Source organism: Urocampus carinirostris, chromosome 15 (genome assembly GCF_059441175.1).
Source record: "Urocampus carinirostris isolate Australia breed hairy pipefish chromosome 15, RoL_Ucar_1.0, whole genome shotgun sequence".
In the NCBI taxonomy this organism is placed as follows: domain Eukaryota; kingdom Metazoa; phylum Chordata; class Actinopteri; order Syngnathiformes; family Syngnathidae; genus Urocampus; species Urocampus carinirostris.
The window spans coordinates 5,689,145-5,711,061 of NC_142363.1; the positions used below are offsets into that span (position 1 = coordinate 5,689,145).

General features: G+C 38.1%; 1 protein-coding gene across 1 annotated transcript in view; it reads left to right on the forward strand.

Moving 5' to 3' along the window:
* The window catches only part of pdss2 (prenyl (decaprenyl) diphosphate synthase, subunit 2), a 46,663-nt gene extending 29,573 nt beyond the window's left edge, over positions 1 to 17,090 (forward strand). The window contains exons 4-8 of the mRNA XM_088355015.1: positions 5,029 to 5,103; positions 7,683 to 7,856; positions 11,471 to 11,602; positions 11,671 to 11,706; positions 14,885 to 17,090. Coding sequence (XP_088211141.1) covers positions 5,029 to 5,103; positions 7,683 to 7,856; positions 11,471 to 11,602; positions 11,671 to 11,706; positions 14,885 to 15,040 — 573 coding nt within the window. The 3' untranslated portion in view covers positions 15,041 to 17,090. The remainder of the gene's footprint in view (positions 1 to 5,028; positions 5,104 to 7,682; positions 7,857 to 11,470; positions 11,603 to 11,670; positions 11,707 to 14,884) is intronic.
* The last annotated feature ends 4,827 nt before the right edge of the window (positions 17,091 to 21,917 follow it).

Here is a 21,917-nt window from a genome sequence, read left to right on the forward strand (position 1 = left end):
CAGAAACTAGTTCAGACCATTGAACAACTGTGTGCCAATGCCAACAATGCGGTACTGATCAATGGTACCATTGGAGTGTGGTTTCAAACCACAGTCAGTGTGAGATACGGTTGCATTCTCTCTCCAACTTTGTTCAACATATTCCTGGGGAGGATCATGTCCGAAGCCCTGGAGCAACATAAAGGTACAGTCAGTATCTGGGGACACAGCATCTCTTACCTCCATTTTGCTGATGATATTGCCAGATTAGCAGTAGACGAACAGAAACTCAAGAGATCTGATTAATTGCCTGGACAAAGCATAAGACCTGTGTGTGAATGAAATCAGCACAGAAAAAAAGCAACCCTGAAGGTATAACCACGAACACCACCATCAACCACCAAGATCTTGGACCTGTCACCAAATTTAAATACTTTGGACCTGACATATCAGATGAGGGGTCAGAACCAAAAATAATGGCCAGGATAGCTCAAACCACAGCCGCACTTGCCAGACTTAGACCCATCTGGAGGACAAGAACACAGCAGTTAAATCAAAGATCAGACTCATGCAAGTGCTTGTTACTTCCATCTTTCTCTACAATTGCGAGACATGGACGCTCACAGAAAAACTGGAAAAGAAAGGTCATGGGGATGTGATGCTAGTGGAAACTTCTAGGCATCAGCTACTTAGCCCATGTGACAAATGAAATGGTGCGCAACACCCTCAGAGGAAGCATTCGACCCTACAAAGAACTGTTCTGAACTGTGGTATGGTGGTATGGTCACGTCACAAGATCATTAGGACTGGCCAAGATAATTCTCAAGGGCACAGTGATTTCACAAGCGTTCTGGTTGTTTTCATTTATTCAAGGATGAAATGGTCAAATTAAGAAAATGACTGTTTCAAACACAGTCCAAATACCAACCCAAACCCCAAAATGGATGAAAAAAGAAGTCTATTTGAGCGCTCCTAAAAGAGTCGCGTACGTGCATGCGGCAGACAGGCAGATTGACAGAGGCTGCAATGACGATTTCAGCCAGAAGATGGTGTTAGTAAGTAGAATATTTTTATTGAGGTTCGGACACCACCTTTGATGGTACCCCACTGACTACAAAAAGCTAAATGGATATGAAGGCTGTGAAACGGTGAAGCAACTGTAAGCTGTTTTAACGGTACAGCAGCACTTTTCCACAAGTCCCTCGAGTCAAATGAAAATGGTACGATGGCGAGCAAGGAGGTCGTGACGCTGATTGACAAGCTCTGCCAACTTTTCATGGAGGGTTGATTTATTACTGTTCAAAGAATGCCAGGCAGAATAGTCGGCCCTCACACATTTTCAGCTTACCAAATCTTGCCCACTTTCTGAATAGTTTGGACACCCCTGCACTACACAATACAGTGGTCTAGTGGTCAAATGTTACACAATATCCCTTTAATAATCAATATCATCTCTTAATGTTAAAAGATTTTTTTCCAGATGGCAAAGGTAAATTGTAGCATGTCCAGGATCTTGACCTGCACATGGGTCAACATCGAGCTTTTGAGCACACAAAAGTGATGGAGTTGATGTGTCATGGCCTTGAGAAGTAACCCACGCCTCTACTTCAGTAAAGCAATCCGGCCCGGCAGCTCTGGTTTCTTCCCTTTAGCAGGCCCTGTCGGCAAAACACGATCCGACTGGATTTGGGAACAGAGTAAGAGGGGAGCAGAGGTAGAGCTTATCTGATACTTTCCAAAAAAAGCCTCCCGCCTCCCTGCTTCCCAAGACAGGGAGACACACCAGAGTAACACTGTAGGCACATTGTCCTTTCCTTGTCCACGGGTGATGCTCGGGTTTCCTCAATATTTTCCCTCAAATGGATCCCGTTACCTAAAGGGCACTGTACGTGTCTCCAGACTTTTCTGATGAACCAACGATGTCTGTCATGAAAAATCTCTGAGTGTTATGATTCATTCTGTTCAATATTACATTGAGCCTTTCGATTAACAATGCTCATGGTTCCTGGAAGCTAAAATATAGTCGTGCGTGCCCTCTGTGAGAGGAACAAGGCAACTGCAATATTCCAATTAAAATTCAGTTGAAAGCTGTTTTTCTACAATAGAGTTCTCCAATGTGGTGCCCCACTAAGACAGCTTAGGTGCCTGCGGACTTGATCTGAAAATAGATTACAAGTAATGGGCCACAGGGATTTTCTTGTAAAATGATTTTTTTAGTGATTGATTGAGTTTATTTTACCCTACTTCCCATGTGGCGGGAAAACTTTTGGAGTCAGGGGCCCTGGCCTGGACACCTATCCATTTTTTGTCATTCACATTTATAAGTAAATATACTGTACATGCAAGTTATATTTCTCTTTATATTTATTTTAAAATAGTTTTAGTTTTATCAATTTGGTTTTGAAACACTGAGGAAGAAAAATAATATATTTGGTCCATGCTCTAAGCACTAATACTTATATTTAATTTTTTAGTATTGCTTTAGTACTTTGTAGTATTACCATAGTCTTATTTTAATGCCATTTCTTTAGTATTTTTGTATCATTAAGGTTGTGTTTTGTAGTATTTTGCTAATATTTCTGTAGTAAATTTTTATTACTTTTGTAGTCGAATTTCTGTTGTATTACTGTCAGGGTTGGTTAGGGTTACTTTAACTTGATTATTTTCAATTACTTTTGGATTACTCCAATACCAAATATGCTAATAAAAGACAAAAGAAACTAAATATGAATACAATTATGACTCACAACACGTGGTAAGCTTTCTCTCCTGGCTTTGATCTATTTGATCTCCGGCAAAACTAACATAAAATGCGACAGAAACAAAATGAAAATAAATCCAAACAGCTTGCCAACATCATTTTTGCCGTTCCATGTGTTCCGTTACTCCCCAAGCCTGCACAAAATTTAGTAATTGTATTCATATTTAGTTTCTTTGTCTTTTATTAGCATATTTGGTATTGGAGTAATCCAAAAGTAATTGAAAGTAATCAAGTTAAAGTAACCTGATTACTGTAGGAGTGTTTTTGTAGTATTTATGTAGTATTTTTGCAGTATTACTGCAGTTGTGTTTTATTAGTACTTTTGTAGTGATTCTTTAGTATTTTGTTGTATTTTTGTCACAGTAATTTTGTGATATTACTGTGGTAGTATTTCCGCAGTAATATATCTGTAGTAGAATTTTGTATTACAGTATATTATTACTGTAGTAGTTTCTTTTTAAGATTTATGTCGTATTGTTTTTCTTTTCAGAAATAAAGCAAAATACAATTTTAGGTCCCTCCTTTTAAGCACTAAATTACATATTTTGTTTTCTAGCACACACAAAAACACACAAAAGGACATTGGGGACAAAGCTGGCCCCCAAATAAAGTTTAGTAATTTAGTGACTATTTTATAAATATTGTCACAATATTTTCACAAATTTGTTATGGGGGGCCAGATTCAAAAGCCTGGTGGGCATGTGTGTGAGCTTGTAGCCCGAATCGCTCGTGTAACAAGCAAATTTTCCCGATACAAAATAATTAAAACTAACTGGCCCATTCCCGACCTCCCAAAAGGATCAAAGTGAAACCTAAAAAGCTGTAAAATCCATCTTCCTGATCACTAAAAACACATTCAATTAGTAATTAACTTTAAATGAACAGGAACACACAACATATTTTACAGCACTTTTTTTGCCTTTATCAGTTGTCATTCATCTTTTTTTTTTTTTGTCAACGAAAGCCGCAACTATTTCCCACTTAGTCAGCACCTTCTAATCTTCTCAGTAGACACCAGGTTCTCTGGTTTGTCCTCCTCTTCACTGTTTTATCTACAACAAGAATTTAACTTCCCTCACAAATTATTGCCGCAAAGCTCTGCATACATTTTTTCGCGGCTTTGTGATCGGCGCTCTCTGCTTCCCTATCGTCCACCTTGGCTTGGTCATATACAAACACTGCTTTGTTTTGCTTTGTTTCAATTGTCACCGTTTTACTTATTTTCTTAGACACCTCACAAAAAATGTGAATAAAGAGATGTGATCAAAATGAACATGCTGCAGAGTACAGGTACTCTACAGGTATAACCAAGAGCGGGAATCAGGTGCCTGATTGTGGGAGGCAAATGCGAAAACTGAACCAAACTGATGGCGGTGACCAGTCACAAGCGGTCTCTATTGGTAGCCTCTGGGACTGCACGATGACTTTTTTCTTGCATTAAGTAAGGTAGATTTTTGTTACTAAAAAAAACGTATGTAACAAAATCCTCACGTGTAGCTGTCTCATAGAAAGAGGTAGCAGTGTATCTGATTTGCTTTAAGAGTTCATGCAAGGTTCGTGCTGATCCTTGAAAAGTCTTAAAATGCGTTTCATTCAATGTTTGAAAATTTAAGGCCTTAATTGGCATTAAAATGTCTTGAATGCAATTTTAGAAAGTCTTAAAAATGTAAAAACACTAAGAAGATTTATATTTGTTTTAACTAAAAGAATTTAGTACCATTTATCAATTGTCTTTCTAATAATTCACTGATTTACTTTCGTGGCAACATCCCGTGATCACAATAATGGAATTATCAAAACAGTGGGTGTTTTCACTCAGGCCTTTCAGAGCAGAAGCATGTCTTTTGTCTACCCACAATATAAATAGCAACTTCGGACAGAGGCGTTTACTTTGGACCACTGAAAAGTGCTGTCCAATGAGCGTTTTTCTCCATGGCTAAAAGCTGTGCCAGGTATCGTGTACAAGGCACAGTGTATTTTTGTGGGGTTTTTGTGTTTTTTTTCCAACTGTGGGTTTTTTTCTGTCTACTTGGTCTTAAATGTGATTTCAAAGGCAAGATGATTTTGTAGTACATGCACCACTTTAGCAGGACATAACTTTGTAGATTGTGTCTGTTATTCTGCTCATTGAAGGTAGTGTGTAATAGGCTCGCAAGCCTACCTCTGTTTGAATGCTATTTTTACTGTGATATTCTCAAAATAAAAAGTTTTTAATCTTCACTATTAGGGGGCACTGTTACCCTTAAAGGTTGCGTAAATGAACCTTTTGTGTTTTGGCCTTTTGGCAGGTCGTCGAACTGATTTCCGGCGCCATTGGTGATTTAGTTCAAGGAATCTACGATGAGAATTCCATTAACCCCGAGGTAAGCTTTGACTATTATTACTGTAAAATTGCTCGAACTTAAAAAAAGTAGAAAATGTATTCACATTGCAAAAAAAAAAATTTGTTATGGGGGGCCAGATAGCAGAAAAATTGTATTCTTTAAAAAAAAAAAAAAAAAATTAACAGCATTTTTTTCTCGTTAATACTACATGTTTATTCTTGTTCATCCTCATTTAGACACAATTGCTGCCATGTTGCAATTTCTTTTTTGTTGAACTCTTTTTTTTGTTTGTGTTTTTTTTTTTTGGTTTTGTTTTTTTTCCCATCTAGCGCCCACGCACAAGGAATTCTTTTTTTTGCCACTTCAGTAACATAAAACGTAGTCGTCTCTCTTATATTAAGCTCACATTTAACTAACAAAATAATCTGATCCACATGGCCACTTTATTGTATACAAGACAAAAAACTGTACTGTAGACACCACTTTTGAAACCCAAATAAATGTAATATGGCAGATATTTTTTGTAAATATAAAATATGCTCTATGTAATCATTTGTAAAATGAGGAATGGTATCCACATTCTGCGGTCCAATTTTGCTAATTTTAGGGTTAATGTTTCTAGGGAAACCAATTAAAATATCCTATGTATTGTCGCTGTCATGTGACAACAGGGTATCTCCATATTTTTGTCATCTTTTGTTTTCTCTGTTGCATTTCTGAAATGTTAACATTGCAATGTAAGATAGATTTGTTTCTTATGACAGCAACGATTTTTTTCTGATTTTATTATTTATCTATATTGCAGCGGCAATAAAAAAAAATGGTACCCCAAAGTATTCCTCAATTAAATTTTTTTTTTTTAAAGAGGATCTTAAAAAAATTGAAGTATTTTTGCGAATGTTGAAGAGGATCTACAGAGCAGAAGTAAATGGAAGATCAAGTGGAAGGCCGCGATTGACGTGGATGGATGGTCTTATGAGTGCACTGCAAGAAAGAGGTCTAATTATAGTGGAAGTAATTTACTCACACATGTATATAAAAAAAGTGGTTGTGCCAGGACGACAAAACCCCGGACCATAATTTGGCAACTAACTGGCTCTAATGGACCAAAACATGAAGAGAAGAAACAAGAGCTCTTGTTGGTGATAGGAATGAGTTGAGAGGTGTTGTAAAAGGATAGTGGGATGTTTAGACGCGTTCTAAGGGATGGGCACGGCACCCGTATGATGCGGCAGGGATAAACCAGTGAAATCTGTCGGGCCCTGCTGTTGAACAGAAGAGTGTGTTGTGTCACCCTGACCCGAGTGATATGGACGCTTTCTTGTGTCCCGTTTTATCTGGAGGGACGAAAGCATGACCAACTTGGGTGCCGAGGTGCTTAACTTGTTTGGGTGTTTGGACATTTGGGTTAGCCCTGGTCCAAAAATTTTTGTGTGTTTTTTGCTCCTTTCCCTTTTTATTTTCTTTGTCATTGTATTGGTCTTGCTGTTGGTCACCCCTCTCGAGGTATATGAGCAGGGTAGATGGATATTTCTTTCTTTTTATCATATTTTAACTTATTACTGTTGTAAAATAAGCTGAAGAATCTTGTTTCATAATTATTTCTTTACGCATCTTGGGAAGAAAAAAACAACTGAAATTATAAATTATCAAGACATGGGGAAAAATAGGCATTACTACGACTGCTCTCTGTTGTTGCAGGCTGCTATCCCTGACATTGTAAATGAGCCACCCTTGGGTGTTTTTCCTGACATGGTTTCTTTGTGCCCGCCATGTATTTTTAGGTAGTTCACCATTGTGTTTGGGATAAGAGGGATGGGTGAATAAGGAATTTCTTTAATAATCATGTTGACAAATTAAGTGAAATCAAAGCCCATACTGGCAAAAGCTTATAAAAGTACCAGAACCATTTATAATTCTTTTAAAAAAAAGACAAGATAACAAAGCAGTCTCAAACATAGCACTGAAACCAGTGCTGGGAATCTATTAAAAAACATGTTCTCCTTGTTTTAACAACAAATAATAATCCATTAGTTGCAATTAGCACAAGCACCACAATACACCCAAGTCTCCTGTACACAAACACATAAATGGAACATTTTTGTTTTTAGAATGCAGCAAAACCTAGTTTTGTAAAGAAATTACAGTGCTTGAGAAAGCACAAATGAGGTGATTTTTGTTTTGTTGCTTGTCTGGGAAAGAAAGCATCTTTTTCCATTAGCATTTTGAGGGGAGGAATAATGGTAGAGGGAAGAAAACATCAGGAAGAATTTGACAGGTTTGGGGAAATATTTCTTAATCAATTCATTTTCTTTAAAAACATTCTTAATTTAACTGGATGTACTTGTCAATTACCTTCTACTTTTGTTTTGAAGCACAAGTGAGGGACACAAGTCTATACACCCCTCTCCAAATGCCTGTTTTGTTGTTAAAGAAGTTAGAACCTCCAGAATGTATTATGCCATTTATGTGATTAGTGCATTTAATGCTATCTAATCATGGGTGTGGAGACTTTTTTTATCCGTTGTTAAAAGTGCTGGAAATTGTTGAATTGGAAGTTTATTCTCGTGCTCAGCCCTGGCCCAAAATAATTTCATGGCGTCTGCCTGTTTTTGCAGGATAATAATTTCAGCCCTGAAGTGGACACAAAATCTTGGGAGGAGCAGACGTTCCTGACTAACGGGGCACTACTTGCTAAGAGCTGCCAAGCTGCTATGGAGCTGGCACAACACGATATCAAGTCCCAAAAACTAGCTTACAAGTACGGCAAACACCTTTCGCTAGGCCACAAGGTAACTTTGATGCAGTGAAATGACTCATGTGTAATTAATTATAGGTCCTTCTAAAAAAAAATTGCATACATTTGATAAAGTTCATTATTTTCCAAAGCACAATGATAAAAATAAAACTTTCATACATTTTAGACTCTTTCCACACCAAATGAAATATTTCAGGTCTTTTATTGCTTTAATATTAAGTATTTTGGCATACAACTCATGAAAACTTAAAATTAATTTCTCAAAAATATTTGCGAATCATGAAAAAGGTGCTCTAAACGAGCTACTGACCTAATCATCTGAGTTAACGAGTTAACTCATTACTTAAAACCTCAATCATCGGTAAGACTGCTGGCCAGACTGCTGTCCAAAAGGCCACCGTTGGCACCCTCAAGAAATAGTGTGAGACACAAAAAGAAATTTCCCAGAGTGCTGTATCAAGGCACCTTTGGGAAGTCAGTGGGAAGAAAAAAGTGTGGCAGAAAACGCTGCACAACCAGAAGAGGTGACTGAATCCCGGGGAAAATTGTGGAGAACGGCCGATTCCAGACCTTGGGGGGGAGCTGAGCAAGCAGTGGACTGAGTCTGAAGTAGAAGCATCTAAAGCCACAGTGCACAGATGTGTGTAGGAAATGGGCTACAGGTGCTGCATTCTCTACATCAAGCCACTTTGAACCAATAACAGCAGCAGAAATGGATGACCTGGGCGACAGCAAAGCAACACTGGACTGTTGCTCAGTGAAGCAAAGTAAATTTTCAGATAAAAGCTAATTTTTTATCTCCTTCAGAAATCAAAGTGCCAAAGTCTGGAGGAAGACTAGGGTGAAGGAAATGCCTGAAATCCGGTGTCAAGTACCCACAGTCAGTAGTCGTCTGGGGCGCCATGTCAGCTGCTGGTGTTGGTGCACACTGTTTTTATCAAGGGCAGGGTCAATGCAGCTTACCATCAAGAGATTTTTGAGTACTTCATGCTTCCATCAGCTGAAAGCTTTTTGGAGATGAATATTTTATTTTTCAGCACAACTTGGCACCTGCTCACAGTGCCAAAACCACTGGTAAATGGTTTATTGACCATGGTGTTACTGTGGTCATTTGGCCTGCCAACTCTCCTGACCTCAACCCCATAGAGAATCTGCGGGATAATGTGAAGAGGAAGGTGAGAGACACCAGACCTAACACTGTGTATGAGCTTAAGGCTGCTTTCAAAGCATCCTGGGCCTCCATAACACTTTAGCAGTGCCACAGGCTGATTGCCTCTATGCCCCACTGTGCCACATTGAAGCAGTCATTTTTGCAGAAGGATTTCCGAGCAAGTATTGAGTCCATAACTGAACATAATTTTTCGAAGGTTGACCTTTTTCTTTTAATTAAAAACCCTTTTTTTATTGGTCAGATGAAATATCCTTATTATTTGAGATAGTTTTTTTTTTTTCCTTACTATATATGCAATACAATTGAAGGCTTGAACTACTTCAGTTGTTTGTAATAAATCTAAAATATATAAAAGTCTCATGTTTAGCAGCACATTACAGAAAATGATTAACTGATCACAATATGCTATTTCTTAGAAGGACCTGTATAGGAGAAGAAGCCTTATGATGCATTTGTCCATATTGCGTGCAATAGGAAATTGGATACAATAGACTACATAATGCAGTAAGGCCTATATTGTGTTTGCATTTCATTTTTGTTTCCCAAAACAATGAAACAGCCCTGAGCATTTTGATGTGTTGTAACATTTAATCATAATACATAGTAACAGAAAGGTGCCCCTCCATATCAGAGGTAAGATCTTAAGTCCAAGTTGAATCCGAGCTGGCCGACCCAAACTTCAGCCCGGGCTTCTCTCTCGTTGACTTCATAAAAAATAGGTTAATTATGTTTGTAACAATGCATACTAAAACGATGTTTGGGTACTATACGAAAAACCAAAACGCATCTATAGAAAAAAGTACTGTTGCTGTAGTTTATGGTCCAATTTTCCACCAGTCAAAATGACCGACAGCCATACAATTGTCCTTTTAACTCTGTTAACGATGGAAAATTATCATTTAATGTAACTTCTGCAGACACAGTTATATTAAAGATTAAATTGTTTATACAGTCATGTTTAGCTTGGATTTCATTACAAAATACAGGCCTTAAATAGATAATATAAAACATGAAAAATAGAAAATATTAATTTTCCGGTGTTCTTCGGGGTTGGTCCTGCACATCAAGCTATTTGGTTGGGCTGGGTTGGGCATTGATCCCAAAGAGCCTGGGTCGGGTCGGACTGGATTTATTAGGCCTAATCTTAACCCTAACTCTCTATACTAGAGACGAGAAATTCGGGATGCAAGATGTCTTTCGAACAAAGGTTTTGCCCAACATACAAGAGAAAATCCAAACTACGAGAGTTTCCAGATGCAATCACGAGAGACCGCTCGAGATCACTCCCTGCCAGCATCAGCTCGCCCCAGTTGGCGCATGCATTTCTTGCCAAAAGACAAATGATCCCGTGCTCTTGTGTTGTTTATTTAATCTCATCGCATCACCTTTATGTGATGCTTTTCGTGATCTGAGAAAAAAGAGAATGATGCCATTGAAACCAAGCAGGAAATAACAGATTAACATGAGCGTGGTGTTCATGGTAGTGATCTAGTGAAGCAGTACGATGGGTCATTATCTACGATATTGAAACAGAAAAATGCCATCAAAGCTAAAAAACTGACCTAATTCCAGAATTGAGAACCAACAACAATGACAAGATGAAGAGACTTATGTTATTTTATATAAGGAACGAAGAGAGATAGCAAGAGAAACCATCACGGAGAGCATAATTTCCTAGAAGGCGCAATTTATTTTGTTAATATCTTATTATAGTATTTTTATGTTCATTTACTATTTGGTTTATAGTTATCAGGATGATGTGTTTCATAGCTATTAGGGGATAACTGGAATGATTTTGGTTAGCTGGGAACAGATTAATTGGTTTTAAGGTTATTTAATATCGGGAAGGGCAGCACGGCAGCGCAGTGGTTAGTGCGTGGGTGGCACAGTTCTGAGGTCATGAGATCAAACCTTTCTGTGTGGAGTTAGCATGTTCTCCCCATGGTTGCATGGGTTTTTTCTCGGTGTTCTCCAGTTTCCTCCCAAATTCCAAAAACATGCATGTCAGGTTAATTGGCTGGTCTGAATTGTCCCTAGGTATGAAATAGCTCTGTCTCAGTGTGCCCTACGACTGGCTGCATAATATTGGGAACATCGGGAACATTTGTTCAAGATACGAGAAAATACCAACTCAATCCGGGGAAGAATTATTCTTATATATAGAGAAGACACTGTAAAACTGCTGGCTAGCTTGGTGGGGCTTTAATTCCATTTGTTGAAATTCCGTCCAATTTAAAGGACCACCAAAAATGTAAATGATGTAAAAAGGTCTTTTTGGGACTGACTTAATTAACCAGGTATGTATTCGACAGGAATAAGCAATCTTATATACTACCTTTTTCACCTTAGTTCATTTTTTCTGCTGTGCCCGTATAAACTTTATTTATAAACGCCATTCATTTTTTTATAAGGGCTTGTCCTAGTCCTACTACAGGTGCACGTAGACATTTATTTTTGGTTTGCTCTGTTTTCCACAGCTGAACTCTGACCTGCAGCCATTTGTGAAGAGCAACTTTGGGGAACAGGTGTCTTTCAGCTTCAGCGCCGCCCCAGTTGTTTTTCACCGCTTCATCGTCGGTCCCGAGCGATGGCAGCAGCAACTGCATGATGTAAAGGGTGATTGTGGCTACTATATTGGTTTATTTTCTGTTGTTAAGTCATTTTCTTTTTTCATTAGGCAAAAACAATGAGAAACCAATTGGATTATTACAAGGTGAGAAACGTTTTTTTGACTCATGATTGTGTTACCAAGTTGGGGTGTAAAAAAAAAAAAAAGTTAACTAAGGGGAGGAAGGAAATTGGGATACTAAAGGATGGGGGATATATACTCCCGTCGAAACCAGAGCAGCATAGATTGGTTAACAGGACCTATTTGTGGAGAAGACACTGAGGCTCTAAGACATGGCTGCGGTGGTAGAATTTAATTTGGCCACGAAAGGACACATCAGGAGAAGTTTGATCGAAGGATCTTGGTCTTGGAGATGATTACTCAATTTGACCAGGGATGAATGATTGATATCACAAAATGTTAACTATGAGTTAAACTCAAGTGGGAACAATTTATCAAAAATCTTTCACTACAATAGATGTTTTTCATTCACATACAACTATTGAGACATACACACACACAGGTAGATGATCAGTACATTTGGAAGTAAATTTTGTCATCAAACCATCCGGTTCCATTAACAGCTTAAGATGTCTCTTTTAAATATGTTGCAGTCATTGGATCCACAATTAGCTTAGTATTGAAACATATGTTTAATCGCAGTTCAAGTTCTGAAGGATACTGGAGCTGGGTTTTGCAAGTACTATTTCGCGTGCGGAATTTAGGAAGAATCACAATTGCGAACTAGTTAAAGGGCCAGATTTACTGAAGGTTATTTCATGAATAAGTATGCACAAATTTTAATGTATACATCACCCGGATTTCTAAAAAGGTATCCTAGCAAGCCTGACTTATGCAGGTTGTGGAAGTTCTGGACCTACAGCAAAATGAATTGTGAATAACAGGACTGTTATCACACCCCAAAAAAACGTTTGGATTAAAATAACGTAATTTTTTTTTTTTTTTGGTCCAAAATAAGCCAGAAAGTCTGATCAAATTGATCTACCTTACATACTCTTAATTTAAGCCTACATTTCATATAAGCCAACCCTGTAAAACTGCTTTTAAATATAGCCATATACTAAATCGCTAACTTTCTCAAGAACCGTTGTTATCAGCGCAAAACGGCAATAAAACACTAAATCTTAAAAAAAATGAGAGTTAGTTACAAAGGCGCTTGAGTATATAAAGTCAAAAATACAGTAGAGAACGCGCTGCGATTTTCCGCTCCCAGAGTTCTACCTGGCAACTCGATGCGTATGGGTGAATCCCGGCATGCCCCTTTTAAATTCAAAAATTTATTTTTATCTTTTCCTTTATTCTTTGTTTTTATCACATTATGGGCCTCGTTTCATGTTTATTGTGCAGTAATCACATTTTAACATGTACACAACATGTTTCATGTTCTGCTGCTCTTTTATGATCTATTAAAAATATATATCATACTGTTGCGGGGTTTGGAACTGATTAGCATACTTACATGCAAAAGGCGTCCCTACTTACAAATGTTTCAGGCTACTAAGCTACTCTCAGGATGAAATAAATCCGTAAGAAGAGGTACCACTGTATATGCATCAAGTGTGTTGGTGGGGGAAAACAAATATACACTGGTAAGTTTCAAGTTTGGTAGACCATTAAAAATAAGTAGATAAGACATCAATAGATTTTTAAAATGCAGAGAACAGTGTAGGGAACAACTCTGATAAGAAATTCCAACCTTTCTAATGGCCCTTCGCTGAGCCCCTTCTTTTTATTAAATCACCTAGCTTACAAAAGCAAATCCGCTCACAAATCTTGTCTTGTGAGAGGTTGACGTCCACCCGGGAATTTGTCTAAATAACGAATGGGGATTCTATGCGATCTTCTTTGCAGATGTTAAATATTAGAAACATTAAACTTAATAAAGTCCAAATAGTCTTTTCTTTCTGCCCCTACGCCAAATTTAAAATATGGATTTCGCAGCTTAAGGTTTTGGACAATCAGGACATCTATTTGCATTACCGAATGTCCTTTGGATTAAGTGCTGATGGATATAATTCACAAAGAAATATTTGCATAATAATCAAAACAACAAACAACATTGTGCAATAACAGTCAAACTTATGAACTGGCACCCTGTACAATCTATTTTTCAGGTGTCCTTTGAGACTCTTTGTGATCAAGGGCTATACAAATAAACATGACTTGACTTGTCCAATATTAAAAACAGGATAAAGTTATCACACACATACACAGAAACTGCTGTGGAAATGGATTTACTAACTACCCATTAATGAAATCGAATGAAATGTGTTAGCACACAGACCTGTCAGGTTTTTGCTTTGGACTCATATTGAGGATGAGAATGATCAATGGAAGCATAATTGAAAAATGTCGCTTCCCTAAAATGATTAAATAATCTTTTTTTTTTCTTCTGCCAACCAGTTCCATGACTTCATTAAGTATTTGCAGCATCCTCTCCATCACTTTTACAAATGTAGCCTATTGTGCCACAATCTTATTGAATATGCGACGTGCAACCAGACTGATGAAAATGAATCTCTTGTAAATTGATAATGTGCCATGGTAAGGCCGGGCTCTCTTATTGAAAAAGAAATAAAAGAAGAGCCCACAGTGCTCCCCACCGCTGGAATTTATGAGGTAAGAAGCCCACGGCAAAAAAAAACGTCAACAGCGTACAGGTTTGATCGCTTTTTGTATAAAAGAAATCAGCGCTGCGGAAATTGACTTTTTGCTTGATTTACGTTGCCTTATTCAAAAGAAAAGCAATAGAAAAATAAGCGACAAAGGAAGCCTTCACTCCAAAACAGGTATGTCAAATGGATGATTTAATCCGTCCGTAAACTTCTGACTATGTCAAAAATTTCTATCAAAGTTATAACTTTATCAAACACATGTAAACTAAATGCTGTCTCCGTCCGCTAAAGAGCAGTCTTCAGTTAGTAAAGCGTGGTGAGTTGGTTCAATAAAACTGCATTCATTCACTCAACTGTTAGATAAACCAGTTAAAACATACAATGCCAAACATAAAACAGTGTTTTTCCCATTGTTTGTGAATAAACGTGTCGTGTTTCGAAACGCTCCCTTGCTATCCGGGATTATAATATGTACGGTAGCTTACTGATGTAGATGAAACATAATTCTGAAAAACAAAGCTAAAATTTTAGTTGACATTATTTTACTGATCTGGCCCCAGACCCAAACATTTGGATATGAGTAGTTATTCTTTTATTTTGTCTGACAAACAAGACTATTAAATTTGACTGTTTTGTCCCCTCGACAGCTTTTGGCAGCGATTAAGTCGGAGAAAGGCTTGAGCACGGCAGTCAACTTATGCCGTTACCACGGCAACAAAGCCCTGGAGGCCATCCAGGCTTTCCCCTCATCCGAAGCTCGATCCGCCTTGGAAAACATCGCCTCCGCCATCACCAAATTTTGACCGGGGTTCAATTACATCACTGCTTCTCAACTGGTCTAACTTCAGGACCCATCTACCCCCAACCCCCCACCGAAATAAGAAACAGCGGCCCAAATCAAGAAAAAACAAATCCACTTCTCAAATATAAGGAAAGAAAGGATTGTGAAGTTTGAGGCAGATATGGTCTAATATATTGACCTTTTTCTTTTTGAAAAAGCAAAATGACCACCAAAACGACTTCAAGTACCATATATACCCGTATATAAGCTACCCCCTAAAACTGCTTTAAAATAGCCACACACTGAAAGAAATTCAAAATATTGATAAAGCATGTGTGTAAAAATCGATACTTATTTATGCAGAAAATAATGATGAAAATAAAGTAAACCCTTGCTGTATCTTGGTTTATGTATCGTGATTTCAGTACTTGTAAGAATTGGAGAAACAGTTGCCACGCCCCTAATTTCAACGACAATGCGGTCTGAACACGTACGTAAAACAGCTTGACGAACCTACACTATGTATGCGCAAATCGTTTTCATTTTTTAAGTTTCCTAAAATAGAAAACACGAGCACCAAAGCAGAGGTAGATGTTTTCTATTGCCAACAAAAGCTGGACCTCTCAATAAGCTAAACTTGCTCTGAAAATATTGGCTCCCTGGCGCGTTTTCATGTTTGATAATGTAAAAATATATGGTTTCTGTAGGATAAAACAGGACACATTGTTAACGTTTTCCAATCAATATTGATGGATACAGTATGTGTTTTCTTTCTTAAAAATTAAAAAATGTCAAAGCATTGTATAAGCTGTATACAAGGCATTTCATTTTTTGCAGTTCGAGACAATATTTTTTGTTGTTTTGTTTCGAGTCCAATAGGGCTTTTTGGGTGGATGACTAGAAAGTAAATGTAGTTTTCCATAACGATGGCAACAAAGTACCGTGTAAAGTAAAGTGGATTGTGTCCTTAATCATAAGTTGTACACCAAAACGGCAAGATGTATGTGGCTATATTTAAAATGATAATTTGACAGTACAGAAATTGTTTATTTAAAAAAAAAAAAAGTTCATAAAGTACAGTACTTCTATTTTCATTAAACAAGTACTTGCCAATAAACTGATTTTTTTTCTGGAGTCTTTAATAATGAATAAATCTAATATGCCGGTTTTTATTATCGCGGAACGTTTTTGGAACACAACCCCCGAGGGATTACTGTACTGGTAAAGAGCTAAAAACAATGTTTTTAAATAATTTACTGTACATTACAGCAGCGCTTCATTGGCAGACAGTCGTAAAGCATTATCGAATTGATTGTTGGCTGTCACTGTTTTCCACTTTTCCTATTCTTATCACTATTTTTGGGGGGACACATTATCAAAGGCAGAAAAGGAAAATAAAACCAGCAAAACCCCAACAAAATGAGATGTGTTCCTACTCAAACTCGCCAATTAAATGAGCAGGAAGAAGAGATCAGGAAGGCCATTATCACCATTTACTGTTAAGAAGTGTAATGGACCCACCCGGTTTTTCATCATCTTAGCATAATTTTGCCAAAGCAAAGACCTATGACCCACTGAAAACAGGTCCTCGAACCACCAGTTGAGAAACAGTTTCAGATGACACACACAAATACTCTCACACGGATGATTTTGAAGGTATGGCCTCGTTGGTCAGAATGGAAAACCAAAAGGAATCGCGTGACTTTGGAAGCAAACCTGGTGCTCTGTTGAACTCAGCCGTGAATTTTGCCTGCAACAGCAGCTGTGTGCACAAATTGACACTACTTGGTGCTACAGCTCTTGACTCCTTTTATGAAAAATGCCTGTTTAGGAAGTTTGATTGTTGTCTTTTTAGATAATTATTAAAAGAGGTAATGAAGTCAATCATGACACACACAATTAAGAAAAGTTGCACCACTGCACAAGTGAACATTTTGAAATTGCTTATTTATTTTATATTTTATAAACTGTGTATAGGACTATCAATCCTTGTTTATCCTCTGTGCATTTACCCTTTAAAATGTCCACTGTGCTTAAGCATACCTGAAAGAAAAATAAATATTTTAGCATTGTTTCGACCTGTTCACACTCCATATAAGTGTAGAACCTATTCATGTTGTTCTTGTTTCCATGGTTATCAGCACAGACTGAAATTTTGCCCTAAAGTAGAAAAAAAAAAAAAAAAGTTTATTTAAGTTTGTCATTGCAGAAATTTAACCACGATTCAATTGAGTTGGCGGTGTCCGGGTGAGGTTGGGCCAAATTGGGTTTTAAAAACAGCGTTGATAAAAATATTCCGCTGTCCTTAAAGGGACAGTGTTTTATATCTGTCCACAAGATGTTGCTCTAATGTGTAGTGCAACCAAAAATTAGTTCAAAGAAGACCACAAATTGTGGAGACTGAAAGTGAGCAAAAAGCACCCTTTCTCTTCCAATCTTTACCCAGGCTTTCTCAAAGCAGTTTTTTTTTTTTAAAGGAATTTTAAAAAATGGGAAGACGGAATAAGAAAAAGAGGCAAAAGGAATCGGAGGATAAAAAGAAAAGTAGGGGGGAAGAAAGCAAACAAGGGAAAAGGTTTTACGGTTGGCGACGGTTTTTATTTTCGGCTCTTTTTCGGTGTTTGAAATGAAGTGAAAGAAAAGTCGGGCTCTACTCATAGAATAGTGGTCTGCGGAGACACAGCCGGTACCGTTTCGAGATTCAGATGCATACATCTCAGAGTAGTTCGGAAACAAGCAGCGACTGGGACAGGAGGCAATGGAGAAAAGGAAAGAAAAAGGGAATCAAAGAGGAAAAAAGACAAACCAAAAAATGCAATTTTCTCTTTTTTCTTTTTTTTTTTTTCTTTTTCTTTTTGTTCCCATTTTATTTTTTGTTTCATTTCATTTTTTTCCTAGTTTCTTTTTTCCGTTCTTTTTTTCTTTTCTTATTTTCAAAAGTAATATGGTGCTTTTTGCTCACTTTGATCTTCATATTTTGTTGTGCTTTTAGCACTCGTTTTTGGTGGCACGACACAATACCGCGAGTGGGAAACTAATGCACATTGTCCCTTTACCATACATATTAAGGCGATATGGGAAAGAGCACAAGAGGATGCTGGAAAAACCTGGAAAAGCGGTACATTTTGGTTGAATGCCGCGACACAAAGTAAAGTTTATTTTGCCAAATACCTGACAATGTCATGGATAATGCCTATTTCATCGCTCATTTAAAAGGTAAATGTCTAAAACTAAAGTGTTATCTCCTGAGTACGCAAAATGTCGGTTAGAAATATAAATGTAAACTTCAAGGGACACTATGTAATATTTGACCACTGTATTGTTCATTACTAACAAAAAACAGTGCCAAATGAGCAGCAAGATGCCAAACAAACATGGCGGCGACTACTCTTAATGGATTCGCTATGTAAAAATAAAAAAACAAAAAACTATTCTTTACTTATGAATGTTTACAAAACTTAACGTTACTCCTGTGCTAAGTTTAGTTTTTTAGTGCTTAATACATTCTATCTTCCTTGTTTAGTTATTTTAGCTTACCATGTACCTTCCCTCATTCGCCTCACAGCGAGGATAAATATTTCATGGAGTGCCCCGGGCTTTCCTTGGTACATCCGCTGGACTGGAAGCCATGATGGTCAAAGAAGCCCAAACAGGAGAGGAGGTGGATGCAGAAGAGTCCGGCAATGCTGATGAACTAAAAAAATAAAGTTAAAAGAATATATTGTATTTTCCGCACATTAAGGCGCACTCCAAAAAATAGTGTTTTGTCATATTTTTTCATTAAGGGTTCATCTACCTAAGGCGCATGGAATTAAAACTACGGTAAGAACTACCGTATTTATTCGTGTATAACCGTCGCGCATTTTAATACACATATTCGTGCAGAGGTCCACCCATTTTTAAGCTGAGAGCTGCTTTTTGCTACTTATAAGCGCAAAGGGCACCCATTTTGATGCTTTTCTAATATAACTTTTCCTGATATACTAATTTGTTACTTATGTTATTACCAGGCTAATTATTGGAAGTAGAAAAAAGAGAGAAAGAGCGAAAAGGGAGAACAAGACAAAGAAGGAGAGAAAGAGAGGGAAAAAGAAAGAGAAAGGAGAGAAAGAAAGAGCGAGATAAAGTAAGACACTGAGAGAAAGAACAAAAAGAAAGAAAGCAATTTAAAAATTAAAGAGAAAGGGGAAGAAAAGGGAGAAAGAATGTAAGACAGATAGAGGAAGAGAGAGAACAAGAGGAAGAATTGAAGAAAGAGAAAAAAAGAAAGGGGGAGAGAGAAAGAATGAGAGAATAAAAAGAGGAAGATCGCGAAAGAATGAAAAATTGAAAAAGAAGTATGAAGTAAATTGACTAATGACCAATAAAAAAAATCCCAGCACTGTTTACAGAACAGGTCCGCGGGCATCTCAGCTGTTCTCAGTGTACACCCTGATGCCCACTGGCACCATTTTGGAGACCACTGTATTAGTGCATACAAATAAGGTTCCTGATAGAGATCGCAAAACATTGCATGCAGCAGGAATCAAACCCGGGTCGTGGCGATGAGAGCGCCGAAACCTAACCACTGGACTACCAATGGCAGAAATAAAATAAGAAAAGGCATAAACTTTTATCCTATTGTCACACTGTTTTTACGTTAGAGAATCAAGAAATATATAAATAAACGAGGGAAACAACTGTCCTAATGATGAATCGGACTTTGCGCTTGTTTCTATTTTTCAGGATGACATTAGGTTTTCTCCATTTGGTGACATTCGTTTCTGGCATCGTGAGTAAAAATAGTGTGATAATCAGGTATATTGCTCAATTCCAAATTTGGGGTGAAATCCAACTAAATGCGACTAGTATGCCAACTACTGTGATTTCTTTGCGATAAGTGTCCCGCTTGTGCAGAAGAGGACACGTGACGTCACATGGAATGCGTCTATTATTTACGGAAGTACTCCTGGATAATTTAATGCCTTTTCATATATCATCTGTATAGCTGTTTCGGTTTCGATCCATGTTGCATACAATGTTTTACGACCTTGGTCAGTGTTTTTATAACAATTGGTCAGTCATTGCATAGATATGGTTGTATACCGAAAACTAGTAACCCACATGTATAAATACTGTATGAATTTCCCATCTTATTCACTGTAGTTCGCGGTATATAAGGCGCACTTTCAAATTTCTGGCCAATTTGGGGATTTTAGGGGGGGTTGTTGTCCGGAAAATAAAGTATACCGTTTTCTCTGGGATTACGGTACTACTGTTAGGGTCTGGCGTGCCTCCATCCACCAGAGGGCGTCTGATCAGTTTGTAATTGGAACAGGTGTGCCCAATCACCTACACCTGTGCCTAAGTAGCCTGACCCTTTATAAGGACATTTCGGAAGGCAACCGTTGTCAGTCATTATCAATTTCCACAATAAATATCACCGTCACCTTTTTCCAGAGTCATTCTGCTTTGAGAGGTTTGTTTTCTGTTGCCGACAGTTTTATTGTTGTTTTTGTAGAGGAACTACACTGCCACAAATCAATTTCTCCTGACGATTTTCCAACCTCTGACTCTGCACACACCTCGAAAGACCCACACCCCATTCACAGGAAGTGACCACTTTCCACCTGTATAATAAAGTCTTGTTCCACGGACAGACTGAGGTGATCATTTCTTCCTCATGCCATGAGGCTCTTTAACTCCACCCAGTATCTAATCAAAAGAGTAATTATCTGCATCTGAGTAATGTTCATGCCAGGAATTATTTAACTGCGTGTCTAAAATGAAAAGTTGCCTACTATCAATTATAATTACCCCTGCCGTATCATACAGGTGCCCTAAGGGATGGGTAGGGCACCTGTATGATGCGGCAGGGGTAAACCAGTGAAAGCTGTCGGGCCCTGCTGTTGAACCGAAGAGTGTGTTGTGTTACCCTGACCCGAGCGACATGGCTGCTTTCATGTTCTCGCTTAACTTGTTTGGGTGTTTGGGCATTTGGGTTGGCCATGGTCAAATTTTTGTGTTTTTTGCTACTTTCTTTTCTTTGTTTTTGTGTTTGTCTTGCTGTCAGTGACCCCTCTCGAGGGATATGAACAGGGTAGGTAGATAGGTACGTAGATAGATAGATAATAGTAATCATACTGTAGTTATAATCGACCAGTAGGAGAATTTTATTTTGAAAAGCCTTAACAGGAACTCACCGGTCGCAGGACCCGCCTTCGGTGACCGTACCTTCGTCACCCTTTTCATCAATATCACTATCGCCTTTTTCCCAGTTCCATCTTGGTTTATGGGCTTTGTTTTTTGCCTAAGACAGTTTTATTGTTCTTTAATTGTTTGTTACTTTGTTGAGGTTTTTGTGATTGAATATTATCATTTTTTTAGCACCTTGCAATGCTTCCTTCCTCCTGCGTTTGGGTCCAGCGCATAATCCTAACTGCTCAGTCTTCAAACCTTTTGGGCTGCCCTCAGGGTCCAATCTTTAGGTAAGACCGGTCTGTGGCGACGGTTAACACCTTCTCCTTGAAAGCGACGGCGGACCCGCAAGCTGGCGCCAGCTTGTGCCATTCGGAGCCCGATCGATAGCTCTGCATTTCCTGTCCATTTGCTCAAGTCTCTTCATCAATAATTACTGCCTGGCGGAGCTTCAACGTTCTGGTTGGGCCGAGAGGAAAGCGTCGGGTGACCTTTGCCAGCCACCAACTTGACTCAGATCGCATCACACATGCTTGAAAGTGACACAGATATCTATATTCCACAGCTGTACACGGGCCGTTTCCCTCTCGGGAGAGAATATCATGTCATATTCAAGTAGAGAAGACAACAATTGTCAATGTTGGGAGTAACGCCTTGCTGGAACCCAATTACTTTTTCGGTAACTGTAACGCGTGGTTAGGAAATATATATTACAATGTACT